The 25,375-nt window shown below is 38.8% G+C and overlaps 2 protein-coding genes across 3 annotated transcripts; one reads left to right on the top strand and one right to left on the bottom strand.

Annotated features, from left to right (window-relative positions):
* The first annotated feature begins 1,402 nt into the window (after positions 1 to 1,402).
* Positions 1,403 to 22,175, top strand: LOC108410929 (nuclear factor of activated T-cells, cytoplasmic 2). The gene is made up of 10 exons (XM_017682249.2): positions 1,403 to 1,770; positions 2,449 to 3,382; positions 3,902 to 4,067; positions 9,375 to 9,577; positions 9,907 to 10,079; positions 12,177 to 12,317; positions 14,682 to 14,737; positions 14,829 to 14,961; positions 18,091 to 18,705; positions 21,643 to 22,175. The coding sequence occupies exons 1-10, from the start codon at positions 1,647 to 1,649 to the stop codon at positions 21,690 to 21,692; spliced, it is 2,595 nt and encodes an 864-aa protein (XP_017537738.1). The 5' UTR covers positions 1,403 to 1,646; the 3' UTR covers positions 21,693 to 22,175.
* Positions 21,004 to 24,834, bottom strand: manbal (mannosidase beta like). 2 transcript variants are annotated; one of them, XM_017682251.2, is made up of 3 exons: positions 24,687 to 24,817; positions 24,372 to 24,540; positions 21,004 to 22,982 (listed from the first exon to the last, which is right to left on the bottom strand). In XM_017682251.2, exons 2-3 carry the CDS (start codon positions 24,519 to 24,521, stop codon positions 22,869 to 22,871), a joined length of 264 nt encoding a protein of 87 aa, XP_017537740.1. In that variant the 5' UTR covers positions 24,522 to 24,540; positions 24,687 to 24,817; the 3' UTR covers positions 21,004 to 22,868. The 2 variants fall into 2 exon arrangements, with proteins under 2 accessions (XP_017537740.1, XP_017537739.1); XM_017682250.2 differs by having other exon boundaries at positions 22,358 to 22,982; positions 24,372 to 24,533; positions 24,687 to 24,834.
* Positions 24,835 to 25,375: the final 541 nt, after the last annotated feature.

The following is a 25,375-nucleotide window of genomic DNA, read 5'->3' as shown; positions in this document are numbered from 1 at the left end:
GTGAGCACACACACAAGGGGGCAGTGAGCACACCTGCCCAGAACAGTGGGCAGCCCTATCTGCAGCACCCAGGGAGCAGTTGGCAGTCTTGCTCAAGGACACCTCAGTCATAGACTGTCAGCTCTGGGGATCAAACCAGTGACCTTCCGGTCACAGGGCCAGTCTCTTAACCTCCAACCCATGACTGCCCCCGTCTCCTGTAAAGTGACTATTTTGGAGATACAAGGTCTTCTTCCGACAACAGAAACATGTCTATCATATACATTAACACTTTTAGATATATTAGATATATTCCACTACATCCAATATATGACAATATAGTGGAATGTTGTCGGAAGAAGACCTTGTATCTTCAAAATAGTAACTTTACAGGAGAAGGAAAAAACTTACTTCACTTTTAATGTGAGTCAATGGAACCAGACATCTTTTCACGTCATTTTGGGCCATTTCTTTTGGTCCGTTTATCATTAAATTGACACACAACATAAAGGTCAGTAGGCATTTTCAAACTATGCCAAAAACTGAAAAATTCTAAAAATGGAGATACAAGGTTTTGTTCCAACAGCAATGATATGTGTATATACTGGCATACATATAGATATTAAAAAAGGCACAGTTTATATATTTAGCACATACATTTTGAGACATCACATATATCTGCTGACAAAAAAGACCATTAGAACTATTTGGATTAAAACCTAATGCTTCAGCTATGTAATAGGATTGGTTACTATTAGAGGTCACTATCTTCCTGTAGGATACCTTTAGATCCCATTTGGAAACCATCAAATGCATCTGGAATCAGGCCACCTGTTAAACAGTTAGATTCCTTTCCACTGTGATATCAACCCATCAGGAAAACACAGAATACCATTAGGACACCATCATAAACCAGTAGACATTTTCAGCATGGTTTGCAAATATATGAACATTTTAATTCCGTGTGAGATTATTTCTTTCTTAACTAAGATTTTTTTGTTTGTTTGCTTATTTTTTCCCCCAAAATGTAACAGTTCTGCTGAAAACACCCATAGAAACCACTAAGTGCTTCTGATGGTTCCTGATGGTTTTGTAATGTCTTTCGGTTGTTTTATGGGTTGATATAACAATGTAGAGGATGGTAATGGTTTAACACGTTACCAGAATGATTCTAAATGCATCTGATGGTTTCCCAAAGGGATCTGAAAGTGTGCAAGGGGGAACTAGTGTGTCTATTGGAAACCATTAGGCCGGTTTCCAGCAGAAATCAGAACTACTAGGTTTTAATCGTGGTTTCTATTGGTCCCATGTCCGCAGGGAAGCGCTGTGCAGTCTAGCGGTGTCGGTGTCGGTCACCTGGGCGCTGTGAGAAACTTCACCGCGAGCTTTTTGGAGGAGTTTCTTTTTAAACAGGAAGTCCCCGCGTGCTTCTTCTCTCTGCTCACCTCGAGCTCGCGCGCTCGTCGCGAGCTCACTCAGTCAAGGCTTCGGCTGGAGGACGGTCAGTCAGTCACACGCCCTGAGAAAACGCGTCTAACTCTCACCCACAACGACTTCCGCCAAACCCCGCTGATTTATTTAGTCTGTACCGCCTTTCTTTCTCCTTCTGTGAACTTTTGGAGCACTTTTTTGAGGATATCTGTGAGGAGGTGAGAAAACGTCCTCAAATGAGTTCTAACTATGAAAACAGTGATGCCTCGTTCGCCGGGACCGGACAAGACGAGATGGACCTTCCCTTTCCTCTTTTCCTCTACAACCAACCTGGAAATGACCTTCCACAGGATGACCAAGGTCAGTTAATGGGCACTAGAAATTACATGCCAGAGGCCACTTTGTTAAAACATTGCCTACTGGTCCCAGTTTTGCTGCAGGTTATGTTATTCACTTGTGTATTTCCATATGGCACTGCATTGAATTTTTTTTGTAATTGTATTTTAAATGTATTATCATTAACAGAGCATTAATGTTCTATAACAGTGTTAAACCACAAAAGAACTTCTTAGAGCGAAGATATGGTTGAATTTAGACATTACGTTTCAAGATATTACTTAAATGTCTTGAAAAGTTAGTACTCTGAAAAGGGTTGTTCAGGGGTTATTTGTGGTTATGTATTGGCTAGAACCATAATGCCTCAAAGAACCATGCATAAGTGGTTCTTGGCATGGTTCAGTGCTTCTCTAAGCCTCCTTTAAAGAAAAGGCTATATATAGTGCACAAAAAGTTTCCGCTGTTGTGTTGTTTTGGTACAGCTTAGAACCCTTTTTTGCTCAGAATGTATTTTTGTTGTTTGTTCTTCGTAGAAGACATGAAAAGTCATTTGCATTGCCATAAAACCGAGCACTGAGGGTTTCCGTTTCCACACTAAAATGGCGTGTTCAGTTTTTCTTAACCGTTTGAAGAACCATCTAGATCCTTCTTCTGTTCTTCCCCTCAACACTGACCCATGTTCACTTCTGTGCTTGTCAACAGATGACCTTGATGCTCCATCACACCTCGATGCCAATCCATCTTCAGCCTGCACCAATGAGGGCCATGCTCCATACAGCGACCTGTCCCTCAATCAGCCTTCCTACCATCACCCAACTTCGGAGGACCTTCTCACTTGCCACCATGCCGATTTGAGAGACCTTCTTGGCCACTCACTCTCATCCCACTCTGGAGCTCCTCCAGCCTCCAGCCCCAGGATTGAGATCACCTGCCCTGATCTGCACCATCACCACCGTGACCATGTCCAAACGGCGCCTGTGGACATCAATCGACGGCTCACCGTTCCTCCTTACCAGAACACCCTGTACAGAGAGAACCTGAGTCCAGCCAGCAGCAACTCCTCCACCAGCTGGCAGTCAGAGGTCTGTTCTCCTGTGCCTTCGCCCGGCGTTTCACCCAGTGGTGGTGGTGGCGGCTTTACAGCTGCAGTGACAGTGGCTGAACTTTGCCCAAGACTCCAAGCCATCCACGCATCCGGATCACCCCGTACCTCACCAACCACGTCTCCACGTACCAGCATCACTGAAGAGACCTTCCTGAACTGCAGACAGTCTTCTTCGCGGCCACGTTCACGCTCACCTTCTCCACAGATTAAACGCACCTACGATCAGTACCAGAACCCCAACCTGGTTCACCCGCGCTCTCGAAGCCCCTCTCCAAATGCCGGGAGAGAAGAGCCACCAGAGCCCTACGGCCCTCTGGCCAACCTGGAAGAGTTTGTTGACAGCCCTAACAGAAACCTGACCAAACCCATTCCCACCAAGATTATACGACCCAGTCAGGAGTTCTCTATCTACAGCCAGTCAGATGCCGTCTTCTCGACCATTCAAGAAGTGAAGAGGGAACCTATAATGGAGCCTCGCTATGTCATACCACCCATCACCTGGACTAATCAGCTGCCCTCGGGGATGTGCGGGTAAATCACCTGATGTTAGATGTGTGGTAATGCACCAGTTTCAATGTGGCGATTCAACTGCATCAATTTGCTAAACCGTTGCAGTTACAATCGATTATAGTAATTAGGGGTGAGAATCATGGGCCGATGCTGACATCTGATATCTTTAAAGTGCAGCATCTGCTGATGCAGATACATAAACATATATGACATAGAGAACTTGGGACTACGTCTAGCTAGATTAGCATTATAGAAAGACATGAATTTTATTTCTGAAGGGTTACAAATGCCATAAAATGAATAATATGGAAATATTCTAGCACAGGGCCACCTAACCATTCTAGAGTACAGTAAATACTTTATCATATTTGGTTTGAAATACCTGTCAAATCAAATCACTAGTCCAATGGCTGCAATTATCTGCAGGTACCAATTTTATTGTGCATCCCTAAATATAATACATTTAATATAATGATTAGAGATGTATGATCATATTAGAATTTTATGAACTGTAACTGTCCTCTCATTTTTGGTTCTCAGTGTGACCCTGCCTCCTCTGGAGTGGTCTCTGCCCAGCAGTGCCAATGAGTATGACCTGAGTATAGAGGTGCAGCCCAAACAGCACCACCGCGCCCACTATGAGACGGAGGGCAGCAGAGGGGCCGTTAAGGCACCGACACCTCCAGGAGGCCATCCTGTGGTTCAGGTACAGAAAGCATGTCTGTATTGTGAGGGAGTAGGCTGTGGGGGTGGCGATGTTATCATGATTGTGATAAATTACGTCATTTTTTTTCTGAGTAGGCCGTGGGCATCCTCAGTACTGCACATCTACACATATCCGTATCATAAACAAGACAGATTTAGAGCAATTACAGAAAACCTGTACACAACAACCGGTGTACAGTAACTGCATGAAGTGCAGGGAAACAACACTGTTAATCCTGATAAGTTGAGTTTATTCAAACTATTAAAATAAAAATCACTTTGATTAAAGGAAATTGGAATTTAAGGAACTTCACTGCCAAATTCAGGTTTGAAACTCTTTGTAATCATTTATTGCGTTGAATGCATGCAAATGTAACAAAGTCTAAGTAATTATCACTGAAACTATAGTAGCGTGAGTTATTAATACTACATATCTCATCAAATTAGCTTGTTTAAAGCAATGACTTTGTAACATTTTGTACATTTTGTTGATTTCAATTCCAATTATTTTACAGTTTGCTAAAGTGCTTCTGCTTGTGTACTGTAATGATAATAAGTTCAGACAAAACACTTCTGTTAAGAGTCTTCAGAGTTACATGCTATTACATCAAACCTTTTAAAAGGCAACTTAAGTTGCTTTGTTATAACTGGCTACTAAATAGACGCACATAACACAATCATGGTTAGAATAACTAGAATGTGAAGTGTATATCACTGCTGTTGGAAGAAAACCTTGTATCTCCATTTTTGTCGTTTCTCAGTTTTTGACACAATTTGAAAATGGCTGTTGCCCTTTACATTATGTATAATTTTGTATAAAAATTGGACCATGAGAAATGCCCCAAAGTGATGTGGAAAAAAGTCTGGTTCCATTGACTTACATTAAAAGTAAAGTATATATTTTCCTTCTCCTGTAAAGTTACCATTTTGGAGATATTAGGTTTTTTTTTTTTTGGATAACAGCGATATACAACCTAAATGAAACCTATGTGATATGAAAATGCCATTAGTGTGAAAACAACATTTGAAAGAAAAATATGAACTAATAAACAGAAAGCAACAAAACTCTGGGAATTCTGGGAATTTTTTCCCCTTACTATCTTATAACGTGTCTTGTTTAGTTTTTCCCAAAAGTGCACTTGAATTTTCAGTAAAACATTACGAACAACAACAAATATTACAAACAACTAATTGTAAAAAAAAGTCATTAATCATTACTTGATTATTTAAATACAAAAGATGTCAGAGAACTTACATCAGAAAAACAACATTTTCTCATACAGGTCTTGTATCGTGAAAGCAGTTTCTATGTTGCCCTCCCTTGGTAGGCTGTGTATGTAAACACGAATGTGTATGTGAAGTTAGGATGATGGCTTTGCATGAGTCACAGAAATAGTCTAGATAGAAAGTTGTGGTGGGGTTTGACAGTGTAAGGATTGTGGATTACTGAGATAACTATGCAGCAGGGAGAAGAAGAGAAGTTTGTCAGTGTGTTTGTGTGTATATGTTTGTGGGGTGTTTGCGTGTTTGCAGTGACAGTAACTCCCTGTTATCCAGTAAGCTATGGTGTTCTGGTCTATGAAAATGAAGCTTGGTGTTTTTGCCCAGTGTCACAGAGTTCAATCCATTGTCTCTCACTACTGATTCAGTTAACCCTCTTTAGACCGTTCCTACATCAGCAGTTCTTACAGAAACTCGAGTTTAGCTGAGTCTGACAGATCTACAGGATTTTACATTTTAGGACACTTTGAATGTATGCTGCCTCTCAAAAGTTTTGGTGCACTTTACCTTCATTTTGAATGTGAATGTGAATGGTAGTTAGCAATTAAATAGGTAAAAATATTGAAAGTTTTTGTTAAAAGCCATGTTGATACTCACTTTTATCTTTAAACATCACAATTATTTCTTTCAGTCTTGAAGATTTACTTTGTTGGTTCAAAACTTTGAATGAATTCGCAAAAAAAAAAATTTAATAACAAAAATAAACTCACATCCAGACAGAAAAAACTCACATGCAGGCATAGTTTAGCTTGCAGGAACAGAAATGTAAGATTTCCAGGGCCTTTTTTTTTTTAAGGTTGCTACTGAAAATTTTTGTCAGCGATTCCAAAATGAAAACATTAACTGTAACATAATCCCACAGATTCAAAGATAATACATGTAAAATAATACATATGCTAGGAATTTCCAAGTACAGCCTAAGTGTCCTGACGGTTCTAGTGAATATTATTAATATATTATTATTATATTAATATATATATTATTAAAATATAATACTTCATTATTTTCTACAGGGAAATTTATTGGTAAATTCCATATCACCTTCACTATACCAATAGAAAACTCCTTCTTTTTTCAAAAGCACAAAGATGTGGTTTGGAACTCACTCATTTACTTGCTCATGTTTAGCAGTCTGAAGTTTCTCCGCAAGGGGACACTGTTAGCACACAGTTGCTTTGGAGTATGTTATTTAATGAGAAGAAACGCCCATGAAACCCCACGCCCATGAACGCACGAATTTGCAGTAACATCTTTTAAAATAAGATGTGAAATAGTTGTTGAAAAATTTTGTTACTCAGTATTATGTTATTTAACATGATTAATATTTATATTAAATATTTTCATTAAACAAACATTTTTGATAAAAAAGTAACATTATGATGTACTTTTAATAAAAAAAACACAAAATATTTAATAAAAATGTAATTGGATTAAATGGTGAAACAAGACTTGACAAGTGCACAGATTTCAGACTACAGTCAAATTCAACTAAGCTAACACTACTTGTTAATGACAGTACATTATCGTATGCAATAAAATATCGTACCATATCGTAGGCAATAAAACATAAAAGTAAAAAGCATAGAGAAAATTTTAATCTTGGCAACCTGAATCGAATTTGAGAACTGAATCAAGTTGTGAGGTTCCCCATCCCTAATATTGAAACTATTTTGACACAAAGGAGGTTTCAGCACCTGAAAGGTGTGAGTGCTGATTAGTGTTAACTCTGCAAGAGGATAATTTATGTGGTCTTTCACTAAAATTGTCACAAATATTTATGTTTGATGTTTTCCTCAAAATGGAGAATTTAATATGTTAAAGCATTGCAAACCAACAAAGAGAACATGCGCATTTGTATTGTAAATCTAGATATCTCCAAACTTTTGACATCAGTGTAGCTGCAGTGTTTTTTTTTATACCAAGTTTTAGACGCTATCGCTACTCCTTTATGGACTTGTTTCCTGCAAATGATAAAGAGGCCTCTGTTGATGTTGTGTGTAGTCAAATTTCAGACTGTTCATGTAGAGCTAATCTACTAGAAATGCCTGTCTAGAAAACTGGATTTTGCAGGCTGACATTTTTGTTTCGAAATTGAGTCATGTACATGTAGCACATATTTTATGCTACTGTGGTGAAATAAATAATAAATAAAAAAAACGCTTTAGTCTGTATTTAAAAAAAAAGCAAAAAGCTCCTTCTTAAAAATGGCATCCAAAGTTGGCGTTATATGACTCTATCTGCATCAGACAATGAGTATGGCCACTGACTGTGGAATAACCAATCAAAATTGATCTTTTACATGTGCACTAAAGCACAGCAATAAGCTCAATAGGGATGGGAATGTGATGTCATAACGCAATGGGTGGCCATTGTGGCAGGGTTCATCAGTCTAGGCTGGTTTAGAAAAGCTGAAAAACACAAATTTTTCTACCTGCTTTATTTTTTTTTCTCTGATCAGTAGTTTATGGTCTCGCTAAATAACTTTACAGAGATTACTAAACAGATCACAGATCAGAGCAAAATCAAGAAAACAGTTTGGAAGGGAAGTAAATCAGCAAACAGTTGGTCAGAGAGGAAGATAATCAGGAATTTAGATGCAGCTGTAGTTAAAAAGGACACATGAAGCATCACAGTGAGAGTGCGGATAAGCATCAGTTTCATGTTTATTTTGTAGCTCTACTCGTGTAGATTTTTAACAGGAAGAAAAATTTCAACATCACAAAAGGCTCATGGGTGTCAGCATGTCACTGCTGCCATTTAAAGTGCAACAGAAAGTTGGAATAAGAGGCTGGCGAATAAGAAGGAAATCTCAGCATTGTGGTGAGGTGTGATACCACTGCTGATCAGCAGACATGACATTTTATTTCTCCAAATGTATTGTTTTCCAGCTAAAATGTATGAAGTACTAAGTGAAGTGAGCAGCTGTGACTGGGCTGAGACGATTCATGTTTTTTTATTTGTTTCTCTGAAAGACTTTAGATTTACTGCCTCTTTAGTGTAAATGTGAGAGTTACATGATCTAATATGGATGTTATAGGGCTTAACATTGTACAGTATAGCAGTAATGTCTTTTGCTAAATAGCAAAGGAAGCAGAGTTTACTAAAAAGCTGCCTACAGTGGAATATGCTACGTCAATATATAAAATATGCTACGACAACACGTCATCTAGGAAAGGTCTGTAAACAGAGGAGGAGGTAACATTGGCATGTCCAGATTATTACTCAGATCCGTGTTTGGGGGTTTGTGTGGATCCAGGCGAACAATAAGGCTAATGTTATCATTCAATAGTTTGTCTTCCCTCTGGAGTTGGTTAAGATACACTCCCTTTTCATTTCATTCAATATAATGCATGAAAAAATCACTAAGTCTAAAAAAAATTTATTAAACAGCAATTTCTTTAAGTGAGCATTTATGGCATGTAAACAAAGAACGTGCTCGGCCAACATAGTGGAACGATCCCATGATTCAGCAAGGAATGATGTACATTCCCAAGCTCTGTATGCTTTTGTCATTTCTAAGACTGTTTGTCATACAGTTGCCTGTAAAAACGGAAAATTCAGGCTTCAAGATGCCTCCTACTGCGGCTTTAAAACAATGTCATGTGGTGTCAGGAACGTAAGCAAGTCTGTTTGAGATTACTGAACATCACAGTGTGGTTTGAAGTAAGGGTGTGATGATTTTGGCATGCACTGTTGGTTAGCTTGGCTAGCTTTCACAACTTGTTAGCTACATTTGTACGATTGTATTCTTTTACATGAAAAATAAAAAAAAAACCATTTATAAACTATGATTTATCAAACCATTTGTTTTGGACTCGCTCAGGAGCTCCCTCTAGTGTTTGAGAAACCCAGAAGACATTGCAGAGCGGTAATTCTCCTGTCTACAAGTTCTCTGGCAGCATAGCAAGTGTCCAGAGAGCTGGAGAACAATCCTGGGGAAGAATTTAATTTTTTGGACCTGAATTATCCACATCTGGTCACACTACATTCCAACTTTAACTCTGACTACTGTTTGTTATGGGCGCAGTTGCGTGGATACAGGGGACGGGAAGCTCTGGCTCTGCATGTCTTCATCGGCACGGCTGACGAGAGGGCCGTGAGACCACACGCCTTCTACCAGGTCCACCGCATCACCGGCAAGGCTGTCACCACCACCAGCCACGAGAGAATGATTCATGGAACTAAAGTTCTGGAAATGCCGCTAGAACCCAAGGACAACATGCGGGCCATGTAAGGCACTGCTTAACATTTTTTGTAGTTCTGCCCTTTCATAAAGTTTTTCATGATGATGTTTGTACTAAGGCAATTTTTTTTTGAAAAAAGTAAAAATTACTTTTTGGAGTAAAAGAAAATAGTCCCATATCCAGAGGTGTCACCTGAATCACCTCATCAGCTACTTACAAATTTCTTGTGTTGAACTGGATTATTTTTTTCCTCTGACTGATAAATTTTTATAGATAAACAAATGCTTTGCTGTTACAAATACTTACAAATGATGGATTACACATTATTGTCCATGTGCATGCTGTTTCAGTATGTAACATACTTGGCTCTTTCAGAGTGGACTGTGCTGGAATTTTGAAGCTGAAGAATGCCGATATCGAGCTGCGGAAAGGTGAGACCGACGTTGGACGGAAGAACACCCGTGTGCGCCTGGTCTTCCGTGTCCATGTGCCTCAGCCTGGGGGTCAATTGCTTTCTCTCCAAGTGGCCTCACATCCTATTGAATGCTGTAAGTAATCTAATCATAGGTTAATACAGTTAAAGAATGACTATCTCTCTGCCTAATTAGACTGCATTACATAAGATTAAATTAAGTTAATAATAGAAATGTAATATTTGGATATGGGCACCTTTCATACTTGACAACTGTATTGATTTCTGTATAGAAACCTAATAAAAAATAGGCTCCTAGGAGGAGTACATGATAGAAAAATCAGGTCATCAGCACATCAGCACCAGTAAAAGAAGACGGAAGTAATACAGTGCATGTATTCATGTTACCGGCGGTCATGTTTTTCCATAACCTCACTGATTTCAGTTTATATGTCAGTAGCAACCATCATTCATTCATCTACATATATTCAAATCATTCCATTCACCAGTGTAGTTCTGTCAAGGCAGCTTTCATTATTTCTATGTAAGTTTTTATATGGATGCCCAACGTCTGGGGATTTTCATTTTTAAGTAATGTGTCATAATTTGAATTAAATTACTGGGCCAGGTAAAGTAATCTAATCTTAGAGTGCTTTCACACTTACCTTGTTTGATGCAGACCAAGTAAACATTTTGACAGGTATGAACTCTGCAGCAAAAAAAATGAACAGTGGTCCGGTCCACCTCCAAGTGAACCCTGGTTCAGTTTGCTGCTGGTAGAAATGCTTTTTCATGATGCGCCAAATAAGGAATTCAGAATTGATCAGCATTGATCAATCAGTGTCGATGTTTTGCATCTTCTAGCAAAACATCAGCCTGTACTGTCTTCATAATCTGCCTGTTTTGACATCTTGACTGTTGGCAGACACTCCTGCAGCATGAGCTGTTGCTAATGAAGGTACATTTGCAGTAAAATAGGAGCAAAGCAGTGTGCGTGTAGTTTTGACCACGCATCAGCAACTTGGTTGGTTAAATTCAAATGAACAAGCCAACAAAAAAAGTAGATATCAAGTAAGGTTTATTATGTCTTTAATTGTAATACATGGGCTTAAAAACATCTCTATTTCCTATTTATCTATTTTCATGGCAGCATATATAAGATTAACACAATGCTTGTATTCCTGCAAAATTTCTAACCAATAAACAAACACCCATTAATTTGGTGCACTTTATTCATTGCAACCAAATGAAAAGGATACAGTGTCACAAAAACCCAAACCCAAACTGATGAGGATTTTTGCAAACTAACTAGCTGTGAAAACAGCCTAAGATGCATCATGATTCTCTCTTAAAATGATCTCTGAAATTCCCTACACTGTAAAACGTTTTAACTTTAAAAAACATTTGCGTTCATTAAAATTATAATATTAATGGAAGAACAATTTGTGTTTTACATTTGTTAACTTATTATTTGAAGTTCAGTAAACTAAAAATATTAAAGTTAACCAGTTTGCATTTTTAGGTTAAAAGGCTGCATTTTTTACAGTGTACTGTAAAATAAACTTGTGTGGACCTAGAGACTTTATGAAGTGAGATCTTTGGAACAGCCTTGCTTTAAGGAGAAAAAAATGTAGGATCTCACTAATGTGCACGTTTACAGACACAAATATTTGTGGTTATGAAGTAAAATGTTTAACATATGCACATGTGCCAGGGGTTTCCCAGAGTAAGTGGAAAATTCTTAGCATTTCAAATAAAAAACATCTTGGTTTAGACAGTGAAACAAGACTTAAGAATTTCACAGGTAGGTAAAACTGCAATATAGTAAAAATATATTCCTTGATTTTTTTTGTTTCATTTCTTAGATTTTAGTTAAACTCAATAGATTGTAGGCCTGTAGACTTAACACGTATGCAGAATGTAGCACGGCTAGATTCAAATTCAAGCTAACACCGCTTGTTAATAAACAGGAAATAAAAAATGTAATTGTAATCAAAAGATGCATCAAGAATCGCTTTATAATTGCCTCTCGGCTCCCTAAATTGAATTTCAATTGAATGGTAAGGTGCCTAAATATTCTCACCGCTAGTTAATTGTCATGCCATCGTACTAACTTTGAATGTCTACACTTTTAGGCAGCTCTGTCCCAAATGAGGTTTTATTTGAAAGCCTAACTTGTATGGTTGCAGTAGGAGGTCACCGTTCTGTGTTGGTTCTGTTCTGTATGTTGCAGCTCAGAGGTCGGCCCATGAGCTTCCGGCTGTGGAGAGACAAGATGTGGATTGCTGCTCGGTGCTGGGCAGTATGCAGATGATCCTAACAGGACAAAACTTCACCTCTGAGTCGAGGGTTCTCTTCACTGAAAAAACCCAAGGTGGGTGGGGTGGATGAGCGAGGACTGTGATATTAATCAGTTTAATATTGGAATTGTAGGTTGAAAGAATGCTATTTCCAAATCACAAGAGCTGCATTTTTTATTAGAGCCTACATTATCATTATCAACAATGTTGTCTTAACAAATTTAAAGTGTCTAAAATGTAAACTGGGAACATGCTTTTGAACCGTCTGTACATTAGTTTCACCAGTCAGGCCAATCAGAAGCAAATAAATGTCCATGCGTACCTAACAGTATAATAACAACTAACTGGCAGTCTGACACAGCGTTGTCCACTGTTCAAGCCTCAAGCCAGAAAAAATGACTTCTTGCTTGGCCTTCGTATGAGAAATAATCAGGATTGAAATCACAACTGCAATATTGGACGCAAAAATCGCAATTAGACATTTAACCAAAATTATTCAGCCCCAGCTAGGATGAACTCTCAACACGACCACAAGCAACCTCCCTGTTAACTTTGACTCCCATCATCACTGTTTTAATACTTTAAGCCCCCAGGACATTGTGCTCTGCTTGTAGTGAACATTAGCATGTAATTTGTTTTGGAGTTGTATTCACATCATTTGCATATCAGGTTGGAGCCAGCCTGTGGGTTTGCATTGTACACCGTAGTCTGGTTTGGTCAATGCACTTCTGGTGCAGCAGCGTAAGAACGGGAAACAGACAGATAACAGGCTTGCAAAGCAGCAACATACACGCACACAGAGAGACTCACCACACGTCACTTTGTCAGTGTTTACAGAGAAAGTCAATAGACCTCAGAGGCAACACCCACACACTGTAGATAAATAGGTGAGCTTACATTGTCATCCCAAAATTAAAATCTGAATCATGCATTTAAGCAAGTCAAATGTGAGCTCTTCCTTTACAGATTATCATTTGCACAAAATTAAAGGAGATTCCACCAATTTTTTCTACATAATTTAATGGTTGAGATGTAAACAAAGTCGTTCAGAGTGGTTAAAAGGTTAATTGTAGAGAAACTTACTGACTTGTATTTCTTTACTGTACAAGTGATAGGAGCCAGGGGTCCCAGTGTCTACAACTATTTTTCTTTACAGCACCCTGCTATGAATGTGAAGAAGTGTCTCAGATATCAAGCAGCATATTCATAATGATTTCATGCAATATTGTATTGAGAGGGAAACTTTTAGAGGCATTAAACTCCTCAGATATCTGGTTCCTACCACCACCACTGTAAACAATTCTCACTCTGTAAGTTTATGTTGACAAACAATGACTGAATGACTTCACAAACACTAAATTGTACATACATTTTGAAAAAAATGGTGGTAGGTTAGTAAAGTTAGTAAAACTATGCAACTATATTTGAGTACAGAGTTAGTAAACCCAATTAAAATTCTCTTGCTCAGTTCAAGACAGTTCACTCTCAACACTTGACAATTTAGAACTTACATTACTTGCATTGATTTATAAATGTCAACTACCTTAGAGAAACTGTTTTGAGTAGCTTTTGTTTTTTGAGCATAGTTGAGCATTTAACAAAGACCATTGCTTAAACTTAAAAAAAACACAAAGAGAAACTTGCACAAACAAAATGGATGTACAGTTCACTCCAGTTAACACCATCAATCACTGAGTTAATTTAAACCACAGTTCAACTGTAAAGAATGGCACTGGCATATTACTGAGATGCCACGTAGTTTGCTACTGTTTGGTGAATATAGAGTTCAGCGCCATTTTCCATTGAGGTGTGCAGTGTGGTGCTAAAGGATGTGGTTAGGCAGTGCAGAGATACGATCTACAAGCAGAGTCTTCTCTTTCCTTTCCTCTACACGGAGTGCGTAGGCAGCCAAATAGAGGTACAAGGGGAGGGGGAGCTTCACTCACCGCACATGAAAGGGACTCTCTGCTGACTTTGCCTACGCACCAGAGTCATGGAAAGGATGCAGTGGGAGTCAAGTTTGTTGTGGCACCGAACAATACAAGCAAATGCTAAAGGGGGTATTGGTGTGAAAGGTGCTGTTAGTGTTAACAGGTTATTTGTAGAACAAGAGAAACAATGGAAAAAAATAATAAATTAGAATTTTTTTTTTTAAATTAGAACCATTTTGCCAACTGTGTTTTGCACACTGTGGAATTAGATCTCCACATTTAACCCATCTGTGCAGTGAAACACCCACATGCATGCACACTAGTGAACACACACACTAGGGGGCAGTGAGCACACTTGCCCAGAGCAGCGGGCAGCCCTATCCACGGCACCCAGGGAGCAATAAAATGGCCCGGTTAGTGCTAAAAACTCATTTGAATTAGTTATTCAACAAGTCCTTTAAATCAAAAGGCCTTGATTACTTTTAAATTATTGTTTGGTTCCTGCAGATGGCTTGGAAGTATGGAAGGCAGAAGCAACAGTTGACAGGGAAAAAAGCCAAACTGTAAGTATTCAATACAATATGTGGCTGGATGAAAAAGGAATTATTGTAAATAAACTTGTTTGTAGCTAAACAGTTATTGTGTCCCACCCAGAATATGCTATATGTGGAAATTCCTCCATATCAAGACCTCAACATCCACCACCCAGCCAAAGTCAACTTCTATGTGCTGAACGGGAAGAAGAAGCACAGTCAGCCGCAGCATTTCACCTACATGCCTCTCACAGGTGACTGTCTGCTTTCCATTATGACCTAGACACAGAGAAGGGCACTGCAGGGCAAATAATAAGGTCAAAAGAATTAGAATCAAGCGATTAACATCTTTTTGTAAGAGAGAAGGTGGAACTGTTCCCTCAGAGAGCAGACATGAGGGAACAGCTATATTTTAGGCAAGCCAAAGACAAGAGACAAGAGTTTTTATTTTGCTGGGGCCGGTTTCCCAAAAGCATCCTAGATCACAGAGAGAGTGTTCAGTGTGAAGTGTGAATTATTTAAGAATAATTACTGTGCTTAGATGCTTTTGGGAAATCTAGCCTTGTTTGAAAGTGCAGTGGGTTCCAGAATGTTATATTTAAAACAACATGAAAGGTGTCCAAAAAATGTTATCTCCAAATATAGGTGGGCAACAATACAACATTTTATTGTTATTGTGATTTAATTGTTTTCATGATGCACTGTTTGCTTTTCTAGGCATATTGTGGGTTTTGTCCATACCTAAAGAAGACTAACTGCATGTTTTAGTACAAAGAGGGCATAAATTTGGCCTGTTTACCTTGATTTAGTGCAGTGCAGTACGTGAAGCATTGACTAAATGTCATTGAATTCATAGTTTTTAAATGTGGCTCTACTAGTGCATCATGTCTATGTGTCAAAATATTGTGATACGCATCATTTTAACTTCATAGAAGACAAAAAAAACATTAACCTTTAAAGTACCTAAATATAAGTAATTTTGGAGCAATTCTGTTGGTCTATTCTATTGGTAAAGGGCAGCAGCTGTGTTCAAATTATGTAGAAAAAACAAAATAGAATGAAAGGAGATACATCGTTTTGGACAGCAATATATGATATGTGAGCAAAAAAAGTCTCATGTAGCTAACAAGTAATGGGAAGCTTATTCCATACCACACCAGTGCTGTGCTGACTGCTAACATGTCTAAATTATCACACACTAGCCACAAGTTGTGTTGTTAAGTCATCTCAAACAGATTTGCTAATAGGATTTCTGTCACATACGGTTACCCAGCAAATTACCTGTACATTGTTACTGTACTTAATCCTTAACATCTTTTTTCAATGTTTTTTTTTTTTTACTTTTACTACTTCTACTTTCACTCCATCACATTTCAAAGTGAAACATCCTCGTTTTCATTCCACTACTTTCTGCCCAAATATGTCGTTACTCGTTACTCTGAAGTGAGAAAGACTGTTTTCATGTGATGCACTTTCAAATCAAAGCAAACCAATCATAGCGCACCTTTCACTAAACCCTGCCCCTTAATACAAATTGTTAAGTCGTAGACCCGGACACGTCAGAGACGTTTTCAGAATTTAACCATGTCCCTTCATGTTCTGTGGGTTGATTTTTTTTTTTAATAGGCTACCCCCCCATATTCTAAGCATTTGTAGTAGGAAGGGAAATTTGACCCAAGACACAAAAGAAGATCTGGACTAAATATTGTGGAAGGCTTCTTCCTTTTCATCTTTTATTTATGCATTTAGCCACTGTATTTGTCCTTTAGCACTATTAGGCTGCCTTCATTGTGCTCCACCAGCATGCATGAGCAACAGAAGAGTAGTGAGGTATTTTACAATGTGCAGGTGTAACATATTTTTAATTATGTAAAAGCTTTTTTTGTTAATAAATCAAAATAATATAATGCCTAGAATAACTCGCATTACTTTCCCTTTTGATGCTTAAATGCCAAGTACTTTAGTTTTTTTTTTGTTTTTTTTTTTTTACTAATGTAGAAATATAGATAGAAATCTTTTACTTTTACTTAAATAATATTTTACCAAGAGTATCTCTACTTCAAGTTCAGGAGTCGTGTACTTTACCCACTACAGTAGTTACCCATAAAAATGGGTAAAAGTGTTTTGCATGGCTAAAAACACCAGTATTGACCATTTTGAAGCCTCAGTTCTGTCTGTATGCTTTCTGTCTTGTTCATAGAGAGTGTCTGATAAATTGTTAGAAACCACATAAGCAAAAGTCAATTTGAGGTTACATTACAACACAACTGGTGGCAAGTGTGTGATGATTTAGTCATGCAGTTTGCACATTGCTGACTGGTGGGGTATGAGTTTCCATTACTTCTGTTAGCCACATTAGCCTTGTAGCCTCCCCAGTGCAAAACTAGAAAACTTTGAACATCACACTTGGCTGATCGAATGCATTGGTGGAAAAAATCAAATTAATATTGTTTTACACTTACCCCAAATGCAGCTGATCAGCCAAGACGTATTTGATGTCCAAATTTTGCTTTTTTAGTTCAGAACTGGAGCTGCTAGGCTAACACTGCTAATAAATATTGGAAGTCAATAGTCACCCAAACTGTTTCAGTAAATACATGGCCAAAACTCTCAATTCAATTGAGAGTTCAAACTGTATACAAGTCAATGTGGTTTAGGGCAGAGTGTGAGTTACTATGAACTATAAAAACAAAAAAAACTTATCTGTGCAGTGAAAAGCACAGCCATGTAGGATAATGAGAATCAGTTCTTTCCTGAGGACAACTGGGTATCATTCCGTGCACAACAACCAAAAGCGGGGCTAAAGGAATTCACAATACAAATGCACCGTAGAGTAACCATAGGTAGAGAAACTAAGCTTGTGCTGTCAGAAAATCATCACACTGTCCAATTACAATTTTGACGATCACATTTTCTGCACAAATCAGCCACAACCTTATATGTTTGAACCTGAATACTCACATGAAGACATGTAAGTTGGATGCTGGACCCACCAGTGACTTGCTGGGCCACCTGCAAGTCCTTGTACAACAGCAACCTGGTGGTGTACTTGCAGAAAGAGGCAGGTGATGCTGACAAAGTAATGCAGTAATTTGGAAAAGTGAGACATAATGCAGACATGCAGGTGCAATTATAACTGTCCCTGCCATTTTAGGTTGTCATTTAAACAAGTTTATGTAGCTTCTTGATGTAATTTGAAGCAAATACATGAAGATTTTGGCAGGTATTTTTGGGGTGAGTGACCTTCAGTATTTGTTAGCATTTTTAGAATAGCAGCTTCAATTCTAAATTAAAACAAAATGATCTGCTTCAACATGTCTTTTTAAAGTGTTTTCATGAGCTTCATCTTTGTCCTCCTTGTCATATTCTTACCCTTCTCCCAGTGCCGTTGATAAAGGCTGAGCCAGTTGACGAGTATCAGTATGGGCAGCTTGGTTGCAGCATATCACAGGTTTTGAGCATGTCTCCTCAGACCTGCCGCCACACCAGCCAGCTCCCTACCAGCAGCTGTGCTATGCCAGTCATGGCAGCCTCTGTCTCCCCGAGGGCCAGCCCCACCTTCTACCCTCCAGTTTCAGAGTACCAGCTCCAGCACCCCTCAGCCCTCTACCAAAGCCAAGCAGATGTCCTGAGCAGCAGTCCCGGCCACTACCAGCCTCCACTGAATCACTCGGCACCTGGAGTACATGCTAGGGCCCAGATCCCTGCTAACCCAGGCTCTCACCTCAAACCCAGCAGCTACCAGCACGCTATGGCTGGGCATAGCTACGAAGCTGCGGCCTCTGTCTTTTCAGACCTGCATGTGTCAGATTTCAGCCCCCTCGTTACTCACCAGAGAGGCTTTGGGCAGAGAGCGGCTCCTGCTGCTGGGAGGTCCCCTCCAGCACAAAACTACAACCAGCCGCAGCCCTGTCAGCCTATAGAGCATCAGAGAACCAGCAGCCCTGCAAGAGTCACAATCAAGCAGGAAAATCTGGACCAGGCATATCTGGACGATGGTGAGCAGGCTTGATACCACTTTTTCCTTTTTTTCGAATACTGATACAGACACTTGATATCTGTGATAACAGTAACAATTATGGGTGTGGCAGATTGTTTCAACTGATACTTGACATCATTAACCAACAAACTTAAAACCAAAGACCCTTGAAACGACGTTTTATTAATATAAACAAGGCTTTAGGCTTTATTGAATGAAAAAAATTGCAGCCTAATGTAACAGATATGACAGTAATGTACTGTAGTCTACTTACATATATTTACCACATATAATTAGCCCAAGTTAACAAATGTAATGGCTTGAACGGTGCTTGCTTGAAGTTCATATGCATAGTTTGAACAATCAACATAAAGTCTGTAAATCATAGCTTATTTGGTTATGGGGCTAACTACATAGGATAATTATTCACTAACAAATCTTTGTAAGCTACATATTATGGCTCAACCAAAGCAACAGGTTGGATCATTCTCAGCACTGCAGTGACACTGATGTGGTGGTGGTGTATTAGTGTGTGTTGCGCTGGTACGAGTGGATCAGAAACAGCAGTGCTGCTGGAGTTTTCATTCACTGTCCATGCAATTAGACACATTGACTTAATTGGTCCACTTTATGGAGGCAGATGATCTGCTGTGGCGACCCCTAAAGGGCGCAGCCGAAAGAAGAAGGTCCACTTTGTAGATGTAAAGTCAGAGACGATAGCTCATCTGCTGCTGCACAGTTTGTGTCGGTCATCCTCTAGTCCTTCATCAGTGCCCACAGGACACTGCTGGCTAGATATTTTTGGTTGGTGGACTATTCTCAGTCCAGCCGTGACACTGAGGTGTCACTCCAGCAGCACTCCTGCCTCTGATCAACAACCAGGGCAACACACTAACACAATCCACCACCCAAATAAAACAAAGAGTATGGATGTAAGGAGGTATAATTAACGTACTGGCTGAATAAACTGGTGTATATTTCACTTTCACAGTTAGGAAACTAGGGTTAAACGATAAGACAATATGTAGCTGCAATTTTTCTGACCAATATTGTGACTGTGATTTAAATTGCGATTATTTTATATAAATAAGGTTAAGGCCTGTTTTCTTTTGACCAGTATATCCACTCTTCTGGCTCGAAGTGTGAAAACTGAGTGTAGTATACCAGTGTTCAGTTGTTTTTTATTGGTCTCGGTATCTGAGCTTTTTATAGTTGTCTCAGTATCTGAACTATTATTTGGTTAAAGTTCCCTATTTAAAAGTTAAGACAACATTGTCGATAGTGTAGGCTATAATTAAAACAGCAACACTTTAAAAATTGACTTTCAAAATGCAATTTTAATATAAAAAGATTCATCTTTTGGTCCTAATGGAAACCATTATGAGAAGTGATTTACTGAAGCAAACCTGGCTATGACGTAATACCATACTTTCACAGTTGTTGGTCCTGGTGTTTATAGTTACCATTTCATTGTGTCTCAAGGAAGAACACATGACAATGTAGATCAGTATGCATTTGTTCTGTAGCATGGCCCCCTTTTCAGTGTGCACTATGTGGGTCAGTGCTTTAAATAGTCCGTGGTAATGCTAGTTCAATATTGAACTGTCAGTTGGTGTAACAATACACAGAGTAGGTCTGAGAGGACTATTGATCTTTCAAGAATAGGTTCAATTGAAAAAGCCCTGGTGAATAAACAGCCTTTCTTCTTTGTTTTTGTTGATAATGAATTATTATAGTCTTTAATTAAACTAAAAAAGTCACTCTTAAAAAACACATTAAAGTTGGGGTCATGGCTGATTGCCCCCACTGTGACATATGGTGGAGCACTAAGCAAATTAAAGGGCCCATACAATAGAAAGTTTTTTTTAAACAAAATAGTTTTAAATTCTACTGAGCTAGGTGTCCTGAAAGCATCACTGAGATGCTTGTGGGGAAACTGGGCCCTGTTCGCTCATCAGTATACAGTTTATGAATGGAAGAACAGCCTGTTTTGAATATAGTGATTTTGTGATGTCACCAAAAAAACAAGGAATTTACATGTAGCTACCTGTTCAATTTACAGCAGCGTAGCCCTGCCCACCCCTGTTAAAGTTATAAGGAGAGTTTCAACCTGGACAGCTTTTCGAAATATACCACTATACAAGGCAGCCAGTGAGAACACAGATCATTTAAATACCTGTCTTAAAGCCATATTAACCAGATTAATGGGATAAAGAGATGTTGGAAATGGTTATCTAGTAATAATTTAGCATAGTTTTTGGTACATTACACCACACAAGCATCATAAGTGAAGCTCAGGCAAAAAATACAAGAAAACTATAGGATATGGATCGTTTAATGGAGGAAATCAGTGTTTATTGTTCAGTTTGAAAAAGCTTGGTGTACTAATTGGTATCCCAACTTGACGATTAACCAGCATTAAGTATGATGAGTAATAACTGACATTATGTTTACCATTTGATGTGTCGGACGGTCCCACAGTCTCATCTGCACTACAGTGATTCTGCGGTGACTATCGTAGGAGTTGAAGTGTCACTGTGGCACTTTGCCTTCTATTTAAGGCCCAGTGCTACCTGTAACAACCACCTTGATCTAAAATTAGACTGGAGAGGGAGAAAAGTTTCCAATTTTAGCCCACTCTTGTTCAACAACAGGAAGCAAAGCCAAATGAAGCATTAGATTGCCAGTTGACGAACAATACTGCCCCCTAGTGATCAACTAATGCACAATTCTCATCTAGGCGGGGCCCATACTGCAGTACCCCTGACTGCGCATTTCACACTCACTACTCTGGCAGAAGCCTGTATATCACAGCAACATCTTAAGCTTCTGTAATTTTCATTTGTTGTATGCAGTAGCTTTAACTTTACAGGTCCTAGAACAGCCTCATCTCACTGTAGAGTATGCAGATATTTGCATAAGTCATCCCTGTAACATTTCTCTTCTGTTCTCACAGTGAATGAAGTGATCAGAAAAGATCTGACTGTCCACACCAGTGAACAGTGATTGGCGACACAGAAAAACAGCTTCTTCCAAAGAAGAAGACACTTCTTCAAACTTTACGTCTATACAAAGTTCTTTATTTCATATCCAGAGGTTTTTAAAGGAGCAGTAAGTAACAGTGTCCTGTAATGCTTTAGTGATACTCATTACTGATGGTGAAATAACTAGCAAAGTGTCAGAGAAAGCACTTTATCCTTGAGTATTAACTACTGTTAAAAAGATTTGGTTTTTAGTCGACATTGAATTGTGCTGTTTTTAGCTTTTAACAGAACATGTTACTCATTGGTCCTTTAAAACCTATTTCTTTTCTAATTTGTGAAAGTACAAAATGTTGAGCAATATCAATTTTAGTCTTTTTTCTCCTGATATTTTTATATCACAGATGTTCTCATTTAATAATGCTTATGAAGCGTCTTTGTTTTATGAATATGTATTTATGGCTGTACATTCATATTAAATTCACTATAATAAAGCAATAGAACTGCATCTACAATGTATATTTGATGTTTCCTGTAGACTGATGGAAAACTGACAACTATAGAGAACCAGCATAAATGTTGTAGAAAGGCTAGAATATTAATATTGTGTTCCTAAGCTGATGTACAGTATTTCCTGATTACAGCTGCTACGTTTTTAGTAATTACAGAATGTGCAGGTTTAAAACAGTGTCTCTTATGAAAGTCATTTATTGGAGGGACTTGTATTACAAGTTAATGAAATGTTGCTGAAAGAGGAGCAATGAAGGCAATGATTAACTTACAGATAAGCTTTCCTCAGCTATATATAGAAAAGATCAGATTACTAATGGGGAATGGAAGGGAATGGGCCCATGATCAGTTTATATATAGTCCAATTTAGGTACAAAAAAATAGGAAAAATGTTCAATATTGTACAATAAATAAATAAAAAACTACTACTACAAACGGAAATTCTCACCAAAAGAACTAGAAAATTTGTAAGTGTTGTAAGAAGATTTGTAAGTAGTGTAAAAAAAATGTTCTATAGTAATTGACTACCATCAGCACAGTTAATTAAATATGAAATGTTGCAGACTTTTCACATGGAAACTGTTTCGTGTTGAGAGTCCATGATGAAGGTTTCTGAGCAGCAGCACCCACAACCTATAACTAACATTCACTCTCACACTTGCTGGCACACTCATATCCAAACTCGAGAACCTTATCGCTTCTTCTTGCTCTCCTTTTTTGGTTTCTGTCGCATCTGCTGTATAGCTGCCTTTGGCTTTTTGCTCTGCTCAGAACCTTTGGTGTCAGATGGCTCTGCAGTCTCTTCCTGTAAAAAAACAACGAAGAATGCACCTCAGTAGTCGAATTAGATCCACAACAGATTAGGTCCAAAAAGACAAAACAATATGCAAATAAACTAGGTGTCTTTTATAAGATTACACTGTATTTTGTTGCAAAAATACATTTAAATATTTTAAAGGGTAAATAGTATTTGGTAAATAGCACTTTACATAAACCCTATGCTTTGCTTATTGGGTAAGGAGGTGGGGTCAGGGTGTCTTTCTCGAGGACCAAAGTAAACATCCTCACTGCTGAACCCTTAAAAACTGTTCTATGGAGTTTCTTTAGTAATTGCACTGGTTACAGATACAACTGTGAACATTCAAAAAGCCATATGAGTGCTTAAACGGTTCTGTGTGTTACCCAAAAGGTTCTGCTATTGTTAAAAGTTACAGAATGAATCTATACTCGGTACAACACAGAATGCATTTTGCTAATAGATATAAATATATATATAAATTTGGTCTAGATCACGTAACTTTAAGTTTTGGACAAACTTTTAGTGTCAGTGGTTCTTCACAGTTTCATGAATCAGCCCATAAGCTGGGAAAGTGGGGAAACCATTCTTATACTCCATGACAAACATTGGTAGTCAATACATACTATTCTACTGTAGATAATAAATATATACATGCATAGTATTTATGTATTTAACTTAATAGTCTTTGTTAGAATCAAAACAGATGAGTCATTACTCCGTCTCATCTGGACATAAACACACAGGTCAACCAATCAAACATTAAAACCACCTCCTTGTTTCACTCCACACAGGAGCACTCTGTAGTCCTACAGCTACAGACAGTCCATCTGTTGGTCTGCATCCTTTCTTAGCCCCCTTTTACTTTGTTCTTCAATGGTCAGGACACCATAGAGCAGGTACTATTTGGGTGATGGTGGTGGTGTGTCATGTGTGTGGCGCAGGTCTGAGTGGATCAGACACAGCAGTGCTGCTGGAGTTTTTAAACAATGTGTACCACTCACTGTCCACTCCCACGTTACCGGTGGTGTAAAGTCAGAGACAGCAGCTCGTCTGTTGTTGCACAGTTTGTTGGTCATCCTCTAGTCATTCATCAATGGTCAGAGGACGCTGTTGGCTGGATGTTTTTGTTCGGTGGACTATTCTCAGTCCAGCAATGACAGTGAGGGGTTTAAAAACTCCAGCACCCAAGTAGTACCTGCTCTGTGGTGGTCCTGAGCACTGAAGAACAGGGTGAAAGGGGGCTAACAAAGTATGCAGAGTAACAGATGGACTACAGTCTGTAATCGCAGATCTACAAAGTGCTCCTAGCTATAAGGTAGGTGGAGCTGATAAAGTGAACAATACAACGCATGATATAAACACTAGCAGCAAGTACAGGCTATTCTCTGACCTCACCTGTTCATGGCTCTTGGATGTGGGTATAATTATGGCTAAAATGCAGACGAGCTGGAAAATAGCTCCAAGAAAAAGGCCATAGCGCAAGAGATTCTCGAAAAGGGTGGGCTCGGGAACCTCTGGAGGGGAGAGATCCAGGTCTCCAGACATGATGATGTTTATCTGCAGCCAGGAAAATGACACGTGTATGGAATAGAGTGAAACAATCCCAGGATCCCAGCCCACTCTGGAATAGCCAGGCTAGTGGGAAAAGTTCGTAATTTACAACTAGACACAAACAACTCATTAACTGGCTCCTGAATAAAAGTCACTTACTGTTCTAATGCAGTAAAGCGCCGAGCTCCAAGCCGTTCAGTTAAGATCGATGTTTTGAATCTTCGCTTGATTTTCAGCTAAACATTCTTCTTTGTGTCTTTCTCGCTCTGCAGCCGATCACGCCAAGGCTTCTGCTGTATGAAAGTCACACACTGCCACCTGCTGTACAGGCGCGGAAACGCGTTCGGCAGACCCTCCGTTCAGGCCCGTCCCTAAGACCGTGGTTGTCCTCTCAGTGTCAGTTCTGGGACCCCCATGCTGAGGACATGTTTGTGTCTTTCATGCTCTAACAGGACACGATGAGCGTGTTAGGGAAATTATGCATAGTGGGATTGGGATCCAGACCTAGACTGAGAAGCCCTGTCACAAGACTTATTCAACTCCAAATCCCCATCAGTGAAATCCCATTCAATCAAAAGTAACTGCCTACAGAATGACTGAACTTTACTTACATATACATAGAAATTTATATATGTAGCACCTGTGTAGTAAGTGAAGCTGATTATATGGACAATGAGCGTAGAAACAAAGAGGTGTATGTACGTATATATACATATACATATATACATATATACACACACACACACACAATGAAATGGACAATGAGTGTAGAGTATATATATATATATATATATATATATATATATATATATATATATATAAATTTCCATATATATATACTCTACACT

This window comes from Pygocentrus nattereri, chromosome 26, assembly GCF_015220715.1.
Source record: "Pygocentrus nattereri isolate fPygNat1 chromosome 26, fPygNat1.pri, whole genome shotgun sequence".
Taxonomy (NCBI): Eukaryota; Metazoa; Chordata; class Actinopteri; order Characiformes; family Serrasalmidae; genus Pygocentrus; species Pygocentrus nattereri.
The sequence above is the reverse complement of the archived record's forward strand: the minus strand, read 5'-3'. Positions and strand labels throughout refer to the sequence as shown.